Source organism: Lolium rigidum, chromosome 1 (genome assembly GCF_022539505.1).
Source record: "Lolium rigidum isolate FL_2022 chromosome 1, APGP_CSIRO_Lrig_0.1, whole genome shotgun sequence".
In the NCBI taxonomy this organism is placed as follows: domain Eukaryota; kingdom Viridiplantae; phylum Streptophyta; class Magnoliopsida; order Poales; family Poaceae; genus Lolium; species Lolium rigidum.
This window is the reverse complement of record NC_061508.1, coordinates 151,172,549-151,195,888: the sequence shown is the minus strand read 5'-3', so window position 1 is coordinate 151,195,888 and position 23,340 is coordinate 151,172,549. Positions and strand designations below refer to the sequence as shown.

The following is a 23,340-nucleotide window of genomic DNA, read 5'->3' as shown; positions in this document are numbered from 1 at the left end:
TAAAGCCTCGCATACCCGCTTTGCTAACAGGTTGTACTAAGTCTTGCTGAGTCCCTGTACTCAGTCTTGCATGCTTTGTTTCAGACGAAGTTCTTCCAACTGATGGTGGCTTCTACCTTGACGTCGACGAGTAGTTTGGAGTTCCTCAGGCGGCAGCCTGAGACTTTGTTGACTGCCAAAACCCACCGGCGGGCAGCGGCCTTGTCAACACTGTAGAGCCGGGGGGAGCCTAGAGCTGCGGCTGGCTGAGACCCCTCCGAGCGACGGCCCGCAATGCTCTTACGGTCACACGCGGCGTTGCGAAGTGCAAGGGCGTGCCACCTGACCTATACCTGGTCGGGAAGGTGATGAGATTGCCTCGCTTAGTTTCTCGCGGGCATACATGTAAACGTTAAATACGAGCCTCGATCGGCTCTCGGGTTATCCCAGTGAATCGGCTCAAAGAGCCGATCCACCCATGATCCGTACGGGGTGTACGAATACTTGGTGGTCCTGCTTGATCAAGATGAAGCTAATGAGATCTACGACGATTTAGGGTTTTCACCACATAATCGGATCATCCTACTCCAAGGTTGGGCCGGATGGCCACGCACGGTGCTCGTAAGCCGATCCTAAACAAGGCCAAAAAACCAACATGAAGTTGATCCTAGGAACATCCCGTTTAGGACTTGCGAACGCCACCCTACGTGCCACGGGATCCTCCCCCCTTTGTAAGGCCAAACTATTGCGAGATATTAAACTAATCCTTGTAGAAACAAGGAGCAATCGTAACGGATCAGATCTACTAAATAATGATCAAGCGGGGTGCCGCCCCCACACTGAGATAGGCGTGAGGACGGCTAGATATGCAAGGGTTGCACTACGTAAGCATGCTTAAACGAAGAACAATGCTAACCCTAACACATCTAATGATAACTACGTTGCTCGCCATCAAAAGCGCTTCGATACGAGCAACGCATGAACAACGTGGGGCTTGTGCTGCCTAGATCGCGAGATGCGATCTAGGCAGCATGTCGCTACGATAGAAACCCTCGAGATGAAGGAGTTGGCGATGCGCCGAGATTGGTTTGTTTTTGGGGTTGAACGTGAGTTGTTGTTTATTCCATAAACCCTAGGTACATATTTATAGTCCAGGGGACTTTCTAATGAGGGCGTGCACTAAACCGTGCACGACTAAGATTCTATCTCTAAACTAAAATAGATCTAAAATGTTACAGATACACGGGCAATTAAGCCCAACAGGCCGATTCATATAATTCTCCATGTATATTTCTTTAAGCCCATCTTGACTGCGGCCCACCTCTGACTTGGTTAAATCTTGGTGATAACACATGCCCCCCTGGTTTTGGAAATGGAATTTCCAAAATCATTACGCTCTCGTCGGGTCATGTCGTGGCAGAACCGTCGCAGTATCCCTCATGATGATGCCTTGCCTTCTCAACTTCTCCGCGTGACCTGGCAGTTTTTTTTTTTTTTTTTTTTTTTTTTTTTTTTAGGCACCACTTCCTCGGAAACTGCTGTGGCATTGAATTTCCACTATATCCTCTTTTGATTTAACCGCTCTGAACAGTCCTCCTTTGTATCTCCTCCGCATTAGCACTCCAAAAAACCCTCCCAGCCACCATGTCTTCCTCCTCCTCTGCTCCATCGGATCTTGCTAGCCAATCCTCCACGTCCCGTGAGCCGACGCCGGAGTACGACGCGGCGGCGGTCCACGCAGCCAACACCCGCCGCGCCATCGCGGCAGGGGAGGAATCAGACCACGACTTCTCCGTGCGAGTCCGAGGACGACCAGTCCTTGACGGACGGGGAGAGCGATCTCCGCTTCCTCGCCGTCGGGGAAACGGAAGAGGGGAGTGACGACGACAGCTTCTCCTGCGACCTCACCTCTCCCGGGGAGGAGGGGGAGCAGGAAGAGGAGGAGGAGGACGACGACGAGGGCTCCTCCGACGAGCCACCGGCCAAGCGGTTCTGCCCTTGGCCGGGCAATCTGAGCGACTTCGACAGCGACGAGGACGACGGCGACGAAGAAGATGAAGACAACGAGGGCCCGGTCGGCGGCCATTGGAGCGACGACGAGCCCGCCGGGAGCAGCGCCGATAGTGGCGACGCCAGCGACGACGAGGGCAGTGATGGCCCATAGATAGGACCTCTAGAATAGGGCCAGTAGTAGTAGATGGGGCAGTGTATCCCCTAGTATTCCCCTTTTGAGAGCAATTAGCTCCTTATGTAAGAAATCTCCTCTTAATCAATGAAGAACTTTTCCCCAATCTTGATTTTGCCGATTCTTTCTAATTGAGCCGATTCTCCCTACTACTGACCTTGCCGATTCGTCCCCTTCGCCAATGCGTAATGAACCGATAACAACGCATCGGTCCTTCAACAGAGCAATCTACCAGGCCTGTTGCCCCCGAGTCTCGGCCAACGCAAAACGGAGACGAGGATACGTGCATGAGCGTGTAGACCTGGGCCTGATCGTGTGTGGGGAAGTTCCTTATGCAGCGTCAGCCGATTTGAAAACAAATCGGCTTCTCTGAGCGGAAAGCCTTCAAGGTGAACTGCCCCCCGAGCTCTTACTCGAGGCGAGAATGTGCCACAGCCGATCCTCTTTTCTTCCTCTGTCAGTCGATGCCTGCTGCATCGGCTATGCTCGAAAATTTTCGAATTTTCACTTTTTATTTTTACGGCCGACCTGTGCATCGGCCCCCATATTCCAATACCCGTCAACAAAAGATGAGATGCTTCTGTTGTATACCCTCATATTTCCATATACCTGGGTGCCCCCCCGAGCCGATTCTGTCAAGAAAATTGATGGTATCGGCTCTGTTGGATAACATGTTGAACCCAGGCAGAGAGGTAGGTGAGGATAATTTTGGCCGATTGCTTGGAATCGGCCTCCACGTTGCTTGTTCGTTGAAGGTTTTGTAAGTTCCCTTCGTAAATTTTTTGGGGCCGATCACAAGGATCAGCCTCTCCTGGTTTGCCCATTGGTTTGATCTTGCTACTTGGTCGGGCTGGATGAAACCAACCCAACCTCTGACTTGATGCGCCTGCTGTCGTCCACCTTGTGTGCTCCGTAGAGTCGTGGAGCGCTACGCTCTGTCGGCAAGACGAGTACCATGTTTGTGCCGGCCGATGTCTCATCATCGGCTTTCCTCTGTTTAGGGCGCCACTCCATTTTCCGTGGACGACCCTCTTCATCCGGGGTTCGCTGAACCTTTGCGGCCGAGATCGGGCCGTGCCTTTCTTAGCGTATGCGGGTACAACCTTTCGGCTTCCTCCGGGCCGCGCAATCGCTGAACCCTGCGCTTCGGGAACGGCTGAGTCCGTCGGGGCACCACCTTGGCCGGTGGTACCTGTCTTCTTCCACTTCTCCCTCGTCTTCGAATCTTCAAGATCTGCCCAACGAGGTGACTCGGCGCGTCCGCTTTGTGGTGGGAGAGGCCCTAAGCGCTCGAACACGGACACGTTGGCTTGCCTCCTTCTTTTTCGATTGCATTCGGGCAATTGCCGATTGTGGGCAATCGGCTCATTCCTGAATCCCAGCGGTGTACGAAGAAGGGCGGTCCCGGTGTCACGGCGTTGTCATCTTGCTCCCTGGATGCTTCCGTGGCACAGCGCCCGTGCTCCTCCTCATCGTGATCCTGCCGACGATATCTTCTGGCTTCTCTAGCCAAACGATCTTCTCTGTCACCGTAATTGGGTCGCCGGCGTTGACCATTCTGACTAACATATTTGTTGAGGAGGTGATCAGAGAGGGGTCGCTGATATCTTATATTCTTCACCTCTCCCTCTGTGACATAGCGCTTGCCATCATGACGGAGCCGATCGCGTGGAGCGGCCTCATCTGTATCCTTGCTGTGAGAGCAGCTGCCCTCATCTCCATCTTTGCCAGAGTGGTTTCCAGGCCCTACCATGTTGATGCTGAACGAGGGGCCTGGCTGGCAACCTTCAGGGTAGGTGATTTCTACCATGTTAACGGCGGGGAAGGGTTGGGTGTCGACCTTCATGGCGTACTGGTTGAAAATTAGCCGCCCCTTCTCTATCGCCGCTTGGATGTGCTGACGCCACACCCGGCAGTCGTTGGTGGCATGGGAAAGCGAGTTGTGGAATTTGCGGTACGGCTTTCCGTTTAGCTCTTTCGCCGTGGGGAACTTGAGACCTTCGGGAACCGTCAACTGTTTCTCCTTGAGCGAGGAGGTCGAAGATTTGTTCGGTCTTGGTCACGTCAAAATCAAATCCCCAGGCGGCCACGGTGGCTTTACCCATTTGCGAGGCGACAGGGGTTCCTCCTCGAGTCCACTCAGCCACTGCTATCTCTTGGCCTCCCGCGGGCACTTCATCCTCCTCCGTATCGACCATGACTACTGCACGCTTGAACTTGTCTTGGTACGGGTCGGGGTGGCGCTGTTCATATGCTGATAGTTTCTGAACCATGTGCGCCAGCGAGGGATAATCTGCTTGGGAGGCCATGTCCTTGAGCTGTGTTGCAAGGCCTGCTACTGCCAACTCGACTGCTTCCTTTTCAGTTATGCGAACCGAATAACATCGGTTCCTAAGATTCCTGAAGCGCTGGATGTACTCTGTCACCGTTTCCCCGCGCTTCTGACGTAGTTGTGCTAGATCGGCAATGCCAGACTCGGAAGCTTCTGAATGGTATTGCATATGGAACTGTTCTTCCAACTGCTTCCAAGACCGGATGGAGTTCGCTGGTAGAGAGGTGTACCATCCAAAGGCCGATCCCGTGAGGGACTGTGAAAAGAGCCTCACGCGTAGCTGATCCGACACTGAAGCCGGTCCTAGTTGAGCCAAGTATCGGCTGACGTGCTCGATGGAGCTGGAGCCATCTGATCCACTGAATTTGGAGAAGTCAGGGAGCCGATATTTTGGTGGCAGCGGGATCATCTCGTAATCGTCGAGTACGGCTTGGAATAGCCGATCTGCCCTTCTTTTCGGCATCATGCCGAACTGGTCTCTCGGTATGGTACTCGATCCGATCCGCTGTGTCTGGCCGTAGGAGTTGCACTGCGAAGATTCGCCGGGGTGGCGTACCTGGCCTGCCATGTTTGCTTTTCCAGCTCGGAGCCAGCTGCAGGAGCTGGGCTCGGGAGTTTCGTCGGTGTGGCGTATTTAGTTAGCCACGTCTGCTCTGTCGCCGACGTTCCTCCTGTCTTCGCCGGAGTCCCCGATGTTGTGGCCTGGTTTGTGAGTGCCCAGTCACCACAATCCGGCACATACATGCACGCGTACCCATGAGGGATCTCCTTAGGCGCCTCCATTAAGAACCGGTAGTCACTGGGGTCGCCACCAATTCAGCAGACGAGGAATGCCGGTGTAGTCGGCACTTCAGCGAGTGCTGCCAACGCAAATGGCAGCGGTGGACGGGACTCGGAAAGGCAACTCTCCTTGATGAGTCCCGAGAGCTGGCCCCGACGGCGAGTGCTGGTGGCTCATGATCTCCTGGATCACGCGCGAGCGACACGCTCCAAGCACGTTGACCAAGTTCTCAGAGTGGCGGTGTAGTGAGTGAGCCACCAGGTAGTTGATCTCCTGCCGCAGACCCCTGGTGCGTTCCTCCGACGGGGAAGAGAGGTCTATCCCATCGAGTGCACCTTCTGGTGAGAACCCCTTCCATCTGATGCCACCGGAACGGGTTCTCTGAAAAGAGCCGATGAGGTCGGCTTCGAGGGTAGCCTTGATCTCGTTGTATTGCTTCTTAAGGTCATCAGGCAGATCCTCGTAAGTGATCGGCGTGCCGTCCGCCATCTCGGATGTAGATGGCGATGTGGTTGATGTAGACGATTGTCCCACCGGGCGTGCCGAGAATGTGTTGACTGCCAAAACCCACCGGCGGGCAGCGGCCTTGTCAACACTTGTAGAGCCGGGGGAGCCTAGAGCTGCGGCTGGCTGAGACCCCTCCGAGCGACGGCCCGCAATGCTCTTCTGGTCACACGCGGCGTTGCGAAGTGCAAGGGCGTGCCACCCGACCTATACCTGGTCAGGAAGGTGATGAGATTGCCTCGCTTAGTTTCCTGCGGGGCATACATGTAAACGTTAAATACGAGCCTCGATCGGCTCTCGGGTTATCCCGTGAATCGGCTCAAAGAGCCGATCCACCCATGATCCGTACGGGGTGTACGAATACTTGGTGGTCCTGCTTGATCAAGATGAAGCTAATGAGATCTACGACGATTTAGGGTTTTCACCACATAATCGGATCATCCTACTCCGGGTTGGGCCAGATGGCCACGCACGGTGCTCGTAAGCCGATCCTAAACAAGGCCAAAAAACCAACATGAAGTTGATCCTAGGAACATCCCGTTTAGGACTTGCGAACGCCACCCTACGTGCCACAGGATCCTCCCCCCCTTTGTAAGGCCAAACTATTGCAGATATTAAACTAATCCTTGTAGAAACAAGGAGCAATCGTAACGGATCAGATCTACTAAATAATGATCAAGCGGGGTGCCGCCCCCACACCTGAGATAGGCGTGAGGACGGCTAGATATGCAAGGGTTGCACTACGTAAGCATGCTTAAACGAAGAACAATGCTAACCCTAACACATCTAATGATAACTACGTTGCTCGCCATCAAAAGCGCTTCGGTACGAGCAACGCATGAACAACGTGGGGCTTGTGCTGCCTAGATCGCGAGATGCGATCTAGGCAGCATGTCGCTTACCCGATAGAAACCCTCGAGATGAAGGAGTTGGCGATGCGCCGAGATTGGTTTGTTTTTGGGGTTGAACGTGAGTTGTTGTTTATTCCATAAACCCTAGGTACATATTTATAGTCCAGGGGACTTTCTAATGAGGGCGTGCACTAAACCGTGCACGACTAAGATTCTATCTCTAAACTAAAATAGATCTAAAATGTTACAGATACACGGGCAATTAAGCCCAACAGGCCGATTCATATAATTCTCCATGTATATTTCTTTAAGCCCATCTTGACTGCGGCCCACCTCTGACTTGGTTAAATCTTGGTGATAACAGACTTATGGGCTGGGACGTCGCCTTATGTTATGGCCTCTTAGGCCCTTTGCAGTCTTGTTATCTAGATAACATAATTTGCTTTCCGTTGCTTGTTGAATTGTGGTCAGTGACCTCTGCGTGTAATAAATTTGGATCTTAAGTACTGCTAAGAGTTGTAATATATTTGCTTTCAGTCGTAGAGTCACTGTTGTGTTACCGATTCTCACCCTGTAGGCCCTAGAGATCTAGGTTAGGCTTATGCCAGATGTGATATCTGGGTTTGTCTAGCCCTGACCTCCGGGGTCGCGACATCCAGCATGCATCTATGTCTAAAAAGTCCACCTTCAGGTTATCATCCGAACCCCCTTCAGTATTAAGTTGTTAACAACAGACAATTGCATTAAGTATGGTGCGTAATGTAATCAACACAAATATCCTTAGACAAAGCATCGATGTTTTATCCCTAGTGGCAACAACACATCCACAACCTTAGAACTTTCACATCACTGTCCCAGATTTAATGGAGGCATGAACCCACTATCGAGCATAAATACTCCCTCTTGGAGTCACAAGTATCAACTTGGCCAGAGCCCCTACTAGCAACGGAGAGCATGCAAGAACATAAATAACATATACGATAGATTGATAATCAACTTGACATAGTATTCAATATTCATCGGATCCCAACAAACACAACATGAAGGATTACAAATAGATGATCTTGATCATGATAGGCAGCTCACAAGATCTAACATGATAGCACAATGATGAGAAGACAACCATCTAGCTACTGGCTATGGACCCATAGTCCAGGGGTGGACTACTCACACATCGATCCGGAGGCGATCATGGCGATGAAGAGACCTGCGGGAGATGATTCCCCTCTCCGGCGGGTGCCGGAGGCGATCTCTCGAATCCCCCGAGATGGGATTGGCGGCGGCAGCGTCTCTGGAAGGTTTTCCGTATCGTGGCTCTCGGTACTGGGGGTTTCGCGACAGAGGCTTTAAGTAGGCGGAAGGGCGGAGTCGGGAGAGTCACGGGGGCCCCACACGCTAGGGCTGCGCGGGCCCCCTCTAGGCCGCGCCGCCCTAGTGTGTCGCCACCTCGTGACCCCACTTCGTTTCCTCTTCGGACTTCTGAAAGCTTCGTGGAAAAATAGGACCCTGGGCGTTGATTTCGTCCAATTCCGAGAATATTTCCTTACTAGGATTTCTGAAACCAAAAACAGCAGAAAACAGCAATCGGCTCTTCGACATCTCGTCAATAGGTTAGTGCCGGAAAATGCATAAATATGACATATAATGTGTATAAAACATGTGAGTATCATCATAAAAGTAGCATGGAACATAAGAAATTATAGATACGTTTGGGACGTATCACCCGCGTGCGGGCGCGCTCCAGCCTAGACAAGGACAGGCAGGCACGGAGGCGACGAAACTAGGGGGTCGCGAGTGGCGGCGCCATTGCCGCAGAAGAGAGGAGTTTTAAATATTTACAGAAAAAATCCAAGAGTTAGGTATGTCTAACGTTATATTCGATCATCACTGTGTGCCACGTAGACCTGATAGTGGGTCCAACTTGCCAAAAACATCGTTAATACGGCTAAAAACATGATTAATGTATACTAAAACGAATTCTCTCAATACTAGTGATTTTTTCAATTTCACCGAATAGCGGTGGGTTTACGAACTTCCCGCAATAATGTGGTGTTTTTTTTAGAATTTACTAGATAAAACAAGGTCGGAATCGAAGGCCACGTGTCTAAAAGAATCCTCTCAAAATATCTGCATCCTCTCAGTTGAACTAATCATAGATTGGCGCATCAACTAGAGTGAATACAGAATTTAATTAGAGATATATCATTATTGCACAGAGAGTAAACAAAAAAGAAGCGTGATCACGCGGACACGCCACAACGAAACCAATATTGAAGATACATCATTTATACTAGCCGGAAACTTATGCTCCCTCATGACGGGTGTACCCTATAGGATTGTAGGTAGGCTCGCATGTTAGGCAAAAAGTATCACAGTTCTGTAGATTTCGATTGAATTTGAGAGATTCGAGCCGTCTACTTAGCTAGTTGTATGTTCTCCTAAAAATATCATATCGTCGTGGTAAGATCAATTACATGGAGCCTGTTAGGAGGCTACGATACAATGAAGGCGACGATGACAGTAATATCGTCCATTTTGCCGCCGGTGAAGTTGGTACCTTGCTGTTCCCGGCTGGCGGCACTGAAGGGCGACTCCCTACTGCTCCTAGCCATGTCGTAGGCAAGTCTTCCTACCGCTTGTGCCATCTTGCCTGGCGTGAGACTCAAAGCCGTGCACCTCTGCACGATCCCCTCGAGCGCCGCGTCGAATACGTTGTCGAAGAGGCCGTCCGTCCCGGCCACCACAACGTCGCCTTCCTCCACCGGGAACTCGCCCACCGCCGCGTCCTTCACCCTGTCGCCGCCGACCGCGCTGAGCTGGAACGGGCAGTTGAAGTAGTGCTGCTGCGGGAGCGCGCGGAGCAGGAGCCTGCCGCGGCGGAACACGGCGAAGGCGCTGTCGCCGACGTAGGCCCACCTGAGGGCCTGGCCGGCCAGCGACAGCACTAGCGCGGTGGAGGCCGCCGGCGTGCGCGTCGACGCGACCGTCTTCTGGTACGCCATCTCCAGCAGCGTGTAAGGGCAGATGCCGGAGGAGGACCCTGCAGCTGCAGTCACCGCGTTGTAGGCGTTGGCCATGAGCCCGCGCGAGAACTCGGCGGCGTCCACGCCGTCGCCGCGGCATCCCCGACCCCGTCCGCGACGCCGACGACGCCGGCCCTGGCGTGGCAGAAGTGGGCGTCTTCGTCGTGGTCCGGCAGGTAGGAGAAGTCGCAGTCCATCCTCAGTGCCGTCCGCGCGGGCAGCGGCGCCTCGTCGCAATCCATGGGGTCCCAGCGGTGGCCGTTCTCCTAGCCGACGTCGTCACCGGCGGACGTGGGGATGCCGAACGCCAACCCCATGAGGGCGTCGGGGGTTTGCATGTCGATCTCCATTATTGGAAGTCTAGCTTAACTGATTCTATCGGCCTAGTCTCTCCGCTTCTAGTACTAGTACTGATTCTATAGGTGTTTCTGAACTCGGAGTCGGACCGGACCGAGTTTGTTTCTGAATCGAAGACGGCCTGGATCGGGAGCGCGCCAACAAGTGCGGCTGCGCTGCTCCTTGACGAAACATGCAACACTGATCCCAAAGCGTGAAACATACTGAATCTAGCGATACAAACATGCAGGGATGTCGGGACACATGCATTTCCACTGCTGACACAGTGGTGTTTGTTCCGTGCAATGCATTTCGTGGTGTTTGTTCCGTGCATGGGCACACCAGGTCATATCATTATGCTTCAGATTTCTGAAACTTGACGAAACATAGGGCGCGTTTGGTAGGCTGCATCCCCTAGCTCGCATCGAGTCAGCAATATTCTGCTCGTTTGGTTGTCTGGGCCGAGCCGCGTTATTGTAGGAACCGGTTCTCAAAGCAGCGTCGGGCCAGGCCATGGAGAAACGTCCGGTTCGGTAGTTTCTCCAGGGACAGACCCGTTCTCGCGCCACTTTGACTCCAGCGATGCAACGGTTGCACGAGCTATTGCTTACACTCACTATCCCTTACACTACTCCACACACCCCCTCTCAAATCAACACAAACATAATCTGAATCGAAAAAAGATGTACACGAAAAAGATGTGTATCAATGATATGAACCAATTCCCACAATCGGTTTCGAGTTTCGCCGGCCGTAAATCGTCAATTTCGTGTATGTAGTTTTAAGCGAATTTTGTCAAATTCGTCGCACACGCTGAACCATTTGAGATTTTCTTTCAGGAGTAGGTTCACCTCACCATTCCGCATGACTTTCATGTTGACGGGTTTTTGTCGGTGTACATAAATTGATACATAATACTGCAATCTGTACGTATGTGTGACTAAGGTTTGGAGTACTTTTGCTCAACTTCTCGCTTCTCAATTTCATGGACGACGACGTGGTGATGATAGGTGAGAAGTGAGAGGTGATAATCCATGGTGGTGGAGTCATGGTGGTGTTCGTCTTCGTGGTAGGTGACGTGTTGTGACCGACGTGACCGACGGTGTCATGGTGATGTTCGTTTTCGTGGTCGGCGATGTGCCCATGCTTGTGACCGGCGTGACCGGCGATGTCTTGGTGGTGTTCGTCTTCGTGGTCGGCGACATGGTGATGCTTGTGACCGGCGTCACCGACGGTGTCATAGTGGTGTTCGTCTTCGTGGTCGGTGATGTGCCCATGCTTGTGACCGGCGTGACCGGCGGTGTCCTGGTGGTGTTCGTCTTCTTGGTCGGAGACATGGTGATGCTTGTGACCGGCGTCACCGACGGTGTCATGGTGGTGTTCGTCTTCGTGGTCGGTGACGTGCCCATGCTTGTGACCGGCGTGACCGGCGGTGTCCTGCTGGTGTTCATCTTCTTGGTCGGCGACATGGTGATGCTTGTGACCGGCGTCACCGACGGTGTCATGGTGGTGTTCGTCTTCGTGGTCGGTGATGTCCCATGCTTGTGACCAGCGGTGTCCTGGTGGTGTTCGTCTTCTTGGTCGGCGACATGGTGATGCTTGTGACCGGCGTCACCGACAGTGTCATGGTGGTATTCGTCTGTGTGGTCGTTGACGTGTCCATGCTTGTGACTGGCGTGACCGGCGGTGTCCTGGTGGTGCTTGTCTTCGTGGACGGTGAGATGGTGTTGCTTGTGATCGGCGTCGCCGACGGTGTCATGGTGGCGTTCGTCTTCGTGGTCGGCGACATGCCCATGCGTGTGACCGGCGTCACCGATGGTGTCATGGTGGTTTTCGTCTTCGTGGTCGGCGATGTGGTGATGCTTTTGACCGGCGTGACCGGCGGTGCCATCGCCGACGTGCCAAAGCTTGTGAATGGTGGTGCCATGGTGGTCTTGTGATAGGTGAGGTAAGGTCACCATGTTGTCATATAGGTGAGGCTACGAAAACCATGCGACCAACCAATCAAAGTGTCACTTGGGTGCCACCCGGTGCAACACAGCCTATCAAACGATGTGCCAATCGTGAATCGGAGCTTGTCCAAAACGAGATGGGAGTCCCATCTCGCTGGCGCAGTGATCCATGATTCTCATGCAGGCTACCAAACACGCCCATAATGAAACCTAGAGCACGGATCTTAAGGTGTGAAAAAAGTGAATCCAACGAAACAAACATGCGGCATGCCACATGCACGGGCGCCGCAGTCTTTGTGACATGAACGGGAAACAACTCTGAACACAAGATTATTCAAGCACCCATTGCTCAACATCTCTTGGCGATGCGTAGCTCGTGGTTGACGGGATGAAAAGAGTAGCCAAGAGTCCATGACGATGAGGACAACCTCTTCTGGTAACTTGGAACCGAAATTTTACCCCAGGGGCAGGTGGATGCAAGTATCATGCTGTAAGTGGGACGACCCGTGGGTGCCCCGCCTATTTTCGCATGTGTCTGCTAAACTTATGCAGGCTTACACAGACAACCCACATAGACAACATGCATGCTCGCGACGATCGCTTAGTTACCCGCATAAGCTGCTAATTAGGAAAGGAAAACCCTATCTACAAAAAAAGCACAAAAAGATTACCATGTGCTTTACCTTCCTAGACCATGGGGAGTCACAGTGGGCATTCTCGGAGCTCTAGCCCTCTGGCCGCGCGCTGCAGGAAAGGGATGGGAGACTCGCCAATAGCTCCTTGAGGGTGAACTTTAGGGCTGCCCATGGGAGAAAATAGCCTGGACGACACCCTCCGCCAACTTCTGGTTGCTTCGTCCGTGCCAAATCTGGCAGCTCCCTATGCCCCCATCTGGCGTCCCCCTCCGCCTCTCCAATGGCATCATCCGATGTCAGCATCTTCCCTCCTCCGACGGCCTGATCTGTCAAACATATCACCCTGGAGCTGGCACCCATGAGGCGGGAGCCCATCTGCAATTTTGGAGGAGGTAGGAGAGTGGAGGGGAGGGGGATCCTCAAGTGGAGGTAGCCGAGAGAGGAGCCAAGGACCCTTCTGTGCGAGCCGCCATGGTCATGTGAATATTCAAGGATAGGATGTTTCAATAACCCATCTACTATCAGCAATAGGATAAATAATACCAGCATCAAGAAGTTTCAATACCTCATTTCTTACCACATCCTTCATCTTCGGAATTAAACGGCGTTGATGTTCAACAACTGGCTTTGCATCTGGTTCCATATTAGTAGCATGCTGGCATATTGTAGGAGAAATCCCCTTCAAATCATCAAGAGTATATCCCATAGCTCCTCGGTGCTTCTTCAGTACTCCCAATAATCTCCACAGGTAAATCGTGCTTAAGCATCTCCGGTTGACGAAGAAAAATCTCGTCAATTTCTTTTCTTTCCTCCATAAAGACCTCACTTTCGTGATCCTCCATATATTGCTGCAAAGCATTGTTAGGAGCAACATCAATAGAAGCAAGTTGTTCAACTCTAAAATCTTCATTAGACAATTCAGTTTTAAAATGAGCTTTAGCAAACTTAGAAAAATTAAATTCGTAAGATTCTCCATCAAATTTAGTAAGAATTTTGTCCTTCTTGCAATCTATAATAGCACCACAAGTATTCAAGAAAGGTCTACCAAAAATTATAGGACAAGTCTTACTAGCAGCTGAACCAAGTACTAGAAAATCAGCAGGATATTTAATCTTACCACATAAAACTTCTACATCTCTAACAATACCAATCGGAGAGATGGTCTCTCTATTAGCAAGCTGAATAACCACATCAATTTCTTCAAGTTCACATGAACCAATTTCATGCATAATTTTCTTTTAAAGCTCATAAGGAATAACACTAGAACTTGCACCAATATCACATAAACCATAATAGCAATGATCACCTATTCTGACAGAAAGCACAGGAACACTAGTTTTCTTGGATTACTAGAATGTGAAACAATATTAGAAGCATCTTCACAAAATATAATATGTCCATCTTCTACATTTTCAGTAACCAAGTCCTTTACTATTGCTACTGCAGGTTTAATAGTTATTTGTTCATCAGGTTCTATACCTTTCTTTTTTACTTTTATTAACCACACTAGTTATAATAGAATGATCCTTTACCTTGGCAGGAAAAGGTATTTTCTCAATATAAGGTTCAGGCAAAACATGATCAGCAGTGCAAACTTCAATATTTCTAGCATGAACACAATTAACAATATCCTTATAAGGTGCATGATACTTGTTCCACTCCTTTTTAGGAACATCAAGATAAGAGGCAAAAGCCTTAAAACAATTTGCAAGAACTTGAGAATCAAGACCATAAACAACACTAGTATTACGGAAGTCATCAGTTTGCATAAAAGATTCAACGCATTCATAATCATATATAATTAATACCTGACTTTCTTCCATTATCACTCTCCCATCCTTCGGTATTTTCCTAAATGTGGTCGAGAAGATCCCATTTAGCTTCTTCCTTCATACGTGTAAATGATCTAGAACAAGAAGCATCCAATAAATCCTTATCATGAAGAGAAAGCCTTGCATAGAAGTTATTAATAACAATATTACTAGGAAGATCATGAAAGGGGCATTTGCGCATACGTGACTTCAATCTCCCGCACGCTTGGGCAATACTCTCTCCATTTTGAGGCCAGAAATTATACGTTTGATTCCGATCTTTATGAATCTCACTTAGAGGATAGAATTTAGAATAAAAGAGAGGTACAATTTCCTCCCATCCAATAGATCGGCCATTCTTCAGCATCTTATACCATTCCGCAGCTCTTCCCTTAAGTGATAAAGAGAATAATTTCCTCTTAACTTGGTCCATTGAGATACCTGCACACTTGAACAACTCGCATAATTCATGTATAAAAAGTAAATGATCACCAGGATGGACAGTTTCATCTCCAAAATAGCAGTTATTCATAACACGTTCAACAATTTTCATAGGTATTTTAAAAGGATCCAATTGAGCACGCGGTAGTTCATCTACTACCGTAACAGTGGTAGTAATAATTCCAAACAGAGAGTCAAAAGGAGACGCCTCCATAATAAAATAAAATAGTAGCAAACAGAAATAAAAACAACACTTACAGTAAAAGTTACCTTTACCAATTTCACTCTTCAATAGCGCTTCACTCCCGGCAACGGTGCCAGAAAATAGTATTAATGACCCACAAGTATAGGGGGTGTATCGTAGTACTTTCGATAAATAAGAGTGTCGAACCCAACGAGGAGCAGAAGGTGTTGACGAGCAATTTTGAAATACTATGCCGACGGTTATACCGTCGGCACAACAATCTGTGCCGACGGTGATCGGGCAGTCCCCGACCGGAACTATGCCGACGAAGCTACGCCGACGGTCACCGTCGGCACAGCCTGTGCCGACGGCCTTCCTTGCTGTGCCGACGGCTGGCGGCCGTCGGCATACTAGAGCTCTCCCGTAGTGCTAGGGGGTCGCGAGTGGCGGCGCCATTGCCGCAGAAGAGAGGAGTTTTTAGGGATGTGGTGGTCCGAGAATATTTACAGAAAAAATCCAAGAGTTAGGTATTTCTAACATTATATTCGATCATCACTGTGTGCCACGTAGACCTGATAGTGGGTCCTACTTGCCAAAAACATCGTTAATACGGCTAAAAACGTGAATCAATGTATATTAAAATTAACGAATTCTCTCAATACTAGTGATTTTTGCAATTTCACCGAATAGCGGTGGGTTTACGAACTTCCTGCAATAATGTGGTATTTTTTTTAGAATTTACTAGATAAAACAAGGTCGGAATCGAAGGCCACGTGTCTAAAAGAATCCTCTCAAAATATCTGCATCCTCTCAGTTGAACTAATTATAGATTGGCGCATCAACTAGAGTGAATACAGAATTTAATTAGAGATATATCATTATTGCACAGAGAGTAAACAAAAAAGAAGCGTGATCACGCGGACACGCCACAACGAAACCAAACCAATATTGAAGATACATCATTTATACTAGCCGGAAACTTATCCTCGTATTCATGACGGGCAGGGGCGGGCACGCGGACACCCCGTTGGTACCTTGCTGTTCCCGGCTGGCGGCACTGAAGGGCGACTCCCTAGTGCTCCTAGCCATGTCGTAGGCAAGTCTTCCTACCGCTTGCGCCATCTTGCCTGGCGTGAGACTCAAAGCCGTGCATGTCTGCACGATCCCCTCGAGCGCCGCATCGAACACGTTGTCGAAGAGGCCGTCCGTCCCGGCCACCACAACGTCGCCTTCCTCCACCGGGAACTCGCCCACCGCCGCGTCCTTCACCCTGTCGCCGCCGACCGCGCTGAGCTGGAACGGGCAGTTGAAGTAGTGCTGCTGCGGGAGCGCGCGGAGCAGGAGCCTGCCGCGGCGGAACACGGCGAAGGCGCTGTCGCCGACGTAGGCCCACCTGAGGGCCTGGCCGGCCAGCGACAGCACTAGCGCGGTGGAGGCCGCCGGCGTGCGCGTCGACGCGACCGTCTTCTGGTACGCCATCTCCAGCAGCGTGTAAGGGCAGATGCCGGAGGAGGACCCTGCAGCTGCAGTCACCGCGTTGTAGGCGTTGGCCATGAGCCCGCGCGAGAACTCGGCGGCGTCCACGCCGTCGCCGCGGCATCCCCCGACCCCGTCCGCGACGCCGACGACGCCGGCCCTGGCGTGGCAGAAGTGGGCGTCTTCGTCGTGGTCCGGCAGGTAGGAGAAGTCGCAGTCCATCCTCAGTGCCGTCCGCGCGGGCAGCGGCGCCTCGTCGCAATCCATGGGGTCCCAGCGGTGGCCGTTCTCCTGGCCGACGTCGTCACCGGCGGACGTGGGGATGCCGAACGCCAACCCCATGAGGGCGTCGGGGGTTTGCATGTCGATCTCCATTATTGGAAGTCTAGCTTAACTGATTCTATCGGCCTAGTCTCTCCGCTTCTAGTACTAGTACTGATTCTATAGGTGTTTCTGAACTCGGAGTCGGACCGGACCGCGTGGCGGTGGTGCCGGCGGTAGAGGCGATGACCGCGGCAAGAAAATAGCTCCGCCACCACCAACTGCGTCATCTCCTGGTGCAGCCAACGGCACTGACAGGGAGAAGTGTCGGTACTGTGGCAAAAAGGGCCAATGGGCCGTGATTGCCGCAAGAAGAAACGCGACGACGCCGCTAAATCGGGTGCGGCAGCGCACCTGGCCGAGGCGGAGGAGGACGACGGACCTGGTCTCATGATGGCCTGCGTCGAGCAGATGTTCGAGCCTCTGGCCGCCCACGTGCTGGGCGATACGGTTGCTCACACCGGTGGACAAGTCTTCCTCAACGAGGAGCGTGTCGTCGTCACCCCAAGCTCCATCCCCGATGGGAGCACGGAGAACTGGTTCCTCGACACAGGGCAACGAACCACATGACAGGCTCGATCCACGCCTTCGCCGATCTGGATCGCTCCGTCGGAGGCAAGGTGCGGTTCGCGGACGGCTCGGTGGTGACCATCCACTGTCGCGGAACCGTGGTGTTCTCCATCGACGGCGGTGATCACCGTGTGTTCACGGAGGTCTTTTACATCCCGGCGCTGAGGAGCAGCGTGGTGAGCTTGGGGCAGCTGGATGAATCCTGGTATGACATCCACATTCGCAGTGGCATACTCATGCTCACGGATCATGGACGACGGATTGTGCTCCAGGTAAAGCAATCTCCAAATCGGTTGTACAAACTGTCGTTCACTCCAGTGCAGCCCATCTGTCTTGTTGTTGGTTGATGCGTGTAGTTGACACGTCCGTTGGGAACCCCAAGAGGAAGGTGTGATGCGCACAGTAGCAAGTTTTCCCTCAGAAAGAAACCAAGGTTTATCGAACCAGGAGGAGTCAAGAAGCACGTTGAAGGTTGATGGCGGAGGAGTGTAGCGCGACGCAACACCAGAGATTCCGGCGCCAACGTGGAACCTGCACAACACAATCACAGAACTTTGCCCCAACGTAACAGCGAGGTTGTCAATCTCACCGGCTTGCTGTAAACAAAGAATTAGATGTATAGTGTGGATGATGATTGTTGTTTGCGAAGAACAGTAAAGAACAATTGCAGCAGTTTGTATTTCAGATGTAAAGAATAGGACCGGGGTCCACAGATCACTAGTGGTGTCTCTCCCATAAGATAGCAGATGTTGGGTGAACAAATTACAGTTGGGCAATTGACAAATAAAGAAGGCATAACAATGCACATACTATATCATGATGAGTACTATGAGATTTAATCAGGGCATTACGACAAAGTACATAGACCGCTATCTAGCATGCATCTATGCCTAAAAAGTCCACCTTCAGGTTATCATCCGAACCCCTCCAAGTATTAAGTTGTAAACAACAGACAATTGCATTAAGTATGGTGCGTAATGTAATCAACACAAATATCCTTAGACAAAGCATTGATGTTTTATCCCTAGTGGCAACAGCACATCCACAACCTTAGAGCTTTCTGTCACTGTCCCAGATTTAATGGAGGCATGAACCCACTATCGAGCATAAATACTCCCTCTTGGAGTCAGAAGTATCAACTTGGCCAGAGCCTCTACTAGCAACGGAGAGCATGCAAGAACATAAATAACATATATGATAGATTGATAATCAACTTGACATACTATTCAATATTCATCGGATCCCAACAAACACAACATGAAGGATTACAAATAGATGATCTTGATCATGATAGGCAGCTCACAAGATCTAACATGATAGCACAATTAGGAGAAGACGACCATCTAGCTACTGCTATGGACCCATAGTCCAGGGGTGGACTACTCACACATCGATCCGGAGGCGATCATGGCGATGAAGAGACCTCCGGGAGATGATTCCCCTCTCCGGCAGGGTGCCGGAGGCGATCTCCTGAATCCCCGAGATGGGATTGGCGGCGGCGGCGTCTCTGGAAGGTTTTCCGTATCGTGGCTCTCGGTACTGGGGTTTCGCGACGAAGACTATATGTAGGCGGAAGGGCGGAGTCGGAGGCCTGACAGGGCGGCGCGGGCCCCCCTTGGCCGCGCCGCCTTATTGTGTCGGCGCCCCGTGGCCCCACTTCGTCTCTCCCTCGGACTTCTGGAAGCTTCGTGCAAAAATAGGACCCTGGGTGTTGATTTCGTCCAATTCCGAGAATATTTCCTTACTAGGATTTCTGAAACCAAAAACAGCGAGAAAACAACAAACTGGCTCTTCGGCATCTCGTCAATAGGTTAGTGCCGGAAAATGCATAATAATGACATATAATGTGTATAAAACATGTGAGTATCATCATAAAAGTAGCATGGAACATAAGAAATTATAGATACATTTGGGACGTATCAAGCATCCCCAAGCTTAGTTCCTACTCGCCCTCGAGTAGGTAAACGATAACAAAGATAATTTTTGAAGTGACATGCTATCATAATCTTGATCATACTATTGTAAAGCATATGAGATGAATGCAGCGATTCGAAGCAATCATGAAGATAATGAGTAAACTAATGAATCATATAGCAAAGACTTTTCATAAATAATACTTTCAAAACAAGCATCAATAAGACTTGCATAAGAGTTACTCATAAAGCAATAAATTCGAAGTAAAGGCATTGAAGCAACACAAAGGAAGATAAAGTTTCAGCGGTTGCTTTCAACTTCAACATATTTATCTCATGGATAATTATCAACACAAAGCAATATAACAAGTGCAATAAGTAAATATGTAAGAATCAATGCACACAGTTGATACAAGTGTTTGCTTCTAAGATAGAAAGAATAGGCAAACTGACTCAACAATAAAGTAAAAGATAGGCCCTTCGCAGAGGAAGCATTGATTACTATATTTGTGCTAGAGCTTTTCATTTTGAAAACAAGAAACAATTTTGTCAACGGTAGTAATAAAGCATACGTGTTATGTATAAGACATCTTATAAGTTGCAAGCCTCATGCATAGTATACTAATAGTGCTCGCACCTTGTCCTAATTAGCTTGGATTAACACGAATTATCATTGCATAGCATATGTTCCAACCAAGTGTCACAAAGGGGTACCTCTATGCCGCCTGTACAAAGGTCTAAGGAGAAAGTTCGCATTGGATTTCTCGCTTTTGATTATTCTCAACTTAGACATCCATACCGGGACAACATAGACAACAGATAATGGACTCCTCTTTAATGCATAAGCATTCAACAACGATTAATATTGTCATAAGAGATTGAGGATTAGCTGTCCACACTGAAACTTCCACCATGAATCATGGCTTTAGTTAGCGGCCCAATGTTCTTCTCTAACAGTATGCATACTCAAACCATTTGATTGTGAACACCGCCCTTACTTCAGACAAGACGAACATGCATAGCAACTCACATGATATTCAACAAGGGTAAAAGAGTTGATGGCGTCCCCAGAAACATGGTTACCGCTCAACAAGCAACTTATTAAGAAATAAGACACATAAGTACATATTCTTCACCACGATAGTTTTTAAGCTATTTGTCCCATGAGCTATATATTGTAAAGGCAAAGAATGGAAGTTTTAAAGGTAGCACTCAAGTGATTTACTTTGGAATGGCGGAGAAATACCATGTGGTAGGTAGGTATGCTGGACACAAATGGCATGGTTATTGGCTCAAGGATTTGGATGCACGAGAAGAATTCCTCTCAATACAAGGCTAGGCTAGCAAGGTTGTTTGAAGCAAACTCAAGTATAAAAGGTGCAGCAAAGCTCACATATGAACATATTGTAACTATTATAAGACTTTATATTGTCTCCTTGTTTTTCAAACACCTCAACCGAGAAAATATCTAGACTCTAGAGATCAATCATGCAAACCAAATTTTAACAAACTCTATGTAGTTATTCATTAATGAGTACAAGGTACATGATGCAAGAGCTTAAACAAGATCTATATGAGCACAACAATTGCCAAGTATCACATTATTCAAGACATTAAACCATTTACCACATGCGGCATTTTCCGTTTCCAACCATATAACAATGAATGAAGTAGTTCAAATTTCGCAATGAACATTAAAGATAAAGCTAAGAACATATGTGTTCATAAGAAACAGCGGAGCGTGCCTCTCTCCCAAACAAAGAATGCTAGGATCCGATTTATTCAAAAAAAAAAACAAAAACAAACAGACGCTCCAAGTAAAGCACATAAGATGTGACGGAATAAAAATATAGTTTCACTAGAGGAACATGATAAGTTGTCGATGAAGAAGGGATGCCTTGGGAATCCCCAAGCTTAGACGCTTGAGTCTTCTTAAAATATGCAGGGATGAACCACGGGGGCATCCCCAAGCTTTGCCTTTTCACTCTTCTTGATCATATTGTATCATCCTCCTCTCTTGACCCTTGAAAACTTCCTCCACACCAAACTCGAAACAAACTCATTAGAGGGTCAGTGCATAATTCATATATTCAGAGGTGACATAATCATTCTTAACACTTCTTTACATTGCACAAAGCTACTGAAAGTTAATGGAACAAAGAAATCCATCTAACATAGCAAAACATGCAATGCGAAATAAAAGGCAGAATCTGTCAAAACAGAACAGTTCGTAAAGACGAATTTTAAAGTGGCACCAGACTTGCTCAGATGAAAATGCCCAAATTGAATGAAAGTTGCGTACATATCTGAGGATCATGCACGTAAATTTGCAGATGTTTTTGATTTTTCTACAGGGACTACTGTTCAAATTCGTGACAGCAAGAAATCTGTTCCTGCGCAGTAATCCAAATCTAGTATTGGCTTTACTATCAAAGACTTTACTTGGCACAACAATGCAATAAAATAAAGATAAGGAGAGGTTGCTACAGTAGTAAACAACTTCCAAGATTCAAATATAAAATAAAATGCAGAAGTGAAATAATGGGTTGTCTCCCATAAGCGCTTTTCTTTAACGCCTTTCAGCTAGGCGCAGAAAGTGTGTATCACGTGTTGTCAAGAGATGAAGCATTACCTCGGGCATTACACCTACCTTTCTTATTCTTTTTCTTACCCTTTGATTTAGGGAATACATGTCTACCTCCCGGTGTGGAGGTGAATTTTAAGGTGCCTTCTCCCACATCTATCACTGCTCCCAATAGTTTCAGCAGGGATCTTCCGAGTGTGATTTGTCCTGTTCATACACAATCAATAACAAGATAATCAGTCGATATTGTTCTTCCAAGAATGGTTGTATGCACGCCCTCGGCTATTCCCTTAGGAGTTATAACAGAGTTATCAATAAGAGTTATTCCTTCTCCCCCTTCAATGAGTCCCCAAAGTGTCAAAGATTCATAAATACTCTTAGGCATAAGGCAAAATTCAGACATAATATCACAATTGGCATGAAAAGTTTCACCACCTATAACAATTTTAATAGTAGGGTCCCATATTGAAGGTTCAGAGTTCACCAAAACTTGATCAAGACGGTTACGAACATAACTATAATTTTTTTTCAAGCAAGATGCACTTGTCTCAAGAGTGTTTAATCTATTATAAATGCTAATAAGAGCTGAATCAAAGTTATTAGCTGAACTATGTGATGCAACCAATTTTTTTATGGCATTAAAAGCTTGATCACCGTCGCAATGAAGGAAATCTCCTCCCACTACAGCATCCAAGGCATATCTATAGCAAATCATAAGCCCAAAATAAAAGTTACTAAGGAGCAAACTTAGAGTCATTTGAGGTTCAGCTTTACGATAAGAATCAAAAATTCTGGACCAAGCATCTTTAAAACTCTCCTCATCCCCTTGTTTAAAAGTGAAGACTAATTCCTCAGGTGAAGAAGTAACAGGTGCAGAGCTAGACATGATAACAGAAGTAAAAATGCAAGTAACTAATTTTTTTGTGTTTTCAATATAGAGAACAAGACAGTAAATAAAGTAAAGCTAGCAACTAATTTTTTTGTGTTTTGTTTAAGTGCAGCAAACAAAGCAATAAATAAATTAAAGTAAAGCAAGACAAAAACAAAGTAAAGAGATTGGATGTGGAGACTCCCCTTGCAGCGTGTCTTGATCTCCCCGGCAACGGCGCCAGAAAAAATGCTTGATGCGTGTAGTTGACACGTCCGTTGGGAACCCCAAGAGGAAGGTGTGATGCGCACAGTAGCAAGTTTTTCCTCAGAAAGAAACCAAGGTTTATCGAACCAGGAGGAGCCAAGAAGCACGTTGAAGGTTGATGGAGGAGGAGTGTAGCGCGGCGCAACACCAGGGATTCCAGCGCCAACGTGGAACCTGCACAACACAATCACAGAACTTTGCCCCAACGTAACAGCGAGGTTGTCAATCTCACCGACTTGCTTGTAAACAAAGGATTAGATGTATAGTGTGGATGATGATTGTTGTTTGCGAAGAACAGTAAAGAACAATTGCAGCAGTTTGTATTTC

At 48.7% G+C, this 23,340-nt stretch overlaps 2 protein-coding genes across 2 annotated transcripts; both read right to left on the bottom strand.

Moving 5' to 3' along the window:
• Nucleotides 1-9,124: 9,124 nt before the first annotated feature.
• On the bottom strand, nucleotides 9,125-9,897 carry LOC124652557 (putative protein phosphatase 2C 24). The gene is made up of 3 exons (XM_047191594.1): nucleotides 9,726-9,897; nucleotides 9,612-9,672; nucleotides 9,125-9,548 (listed from the first exon to the last, which is right to left on the bottom strand). Exons 1-3 carry the CDS (start codon nucleotides 9,895-9,897, stop codon nucleotides 9,125-9,127), a joined length of 657 nt encoding a protein of 218 aa, XP_047047550.1.
• A 6,080-nt stretch (nucleotides 9,898-15,977) lies between these two features.
• Nucleotides 15,978-16,865, bottom strand: LOC124652548 (putative protein phosphatase 2C 24). The gene has a single exon (XM_047191583.1). The coding sequence runs from the start codon at nucleotides 16,863-16,865 to the stop codon at nucleotides 15,978-15,980; it is 888 nt and encodes a 295-aa protein (XP_047047539.1).
• Between the last annotated feature and the right edge of the window lie 6,475 nt (nucleotides 16,866-23,340).

What these genes read in the sequence shown, in the direction of transcription:
- LOC124652548 (XM_047191583.1), bottom strand. Translation starts at nt 16,865, where the DNA reads ATGGAGATCGACATGCAAACCCCCGACGCCCTCATGGGGTTGGCGTTC.
- LOC124652557 (XM_047191594.1), bottom strand. Translation starts at nt 9,897, where the DNA reads ATGGATTGCGACGAGGCGCCGCTGCCCGCGCGGACGGCACTGAGGATG. An exon ending in GACGGCGTGGACGCCGCCGA is followed by an intron (nt 9,673 to 9,725) that starts GTTCTCGCGCGG and finishes CTGCAGCTGCAG; the next exon opens with GGTCCTCCTCCGGCATCTGC. An exon ending in GCGTACCAGAAGACGGTCGC is followed by an intron (nt 9,549 to 9,611) that starts GTCGACGCGCAC and finishes CCAGGCCCTCAG; the next exon opens with GTGGGCCTACGTCGGCGACA.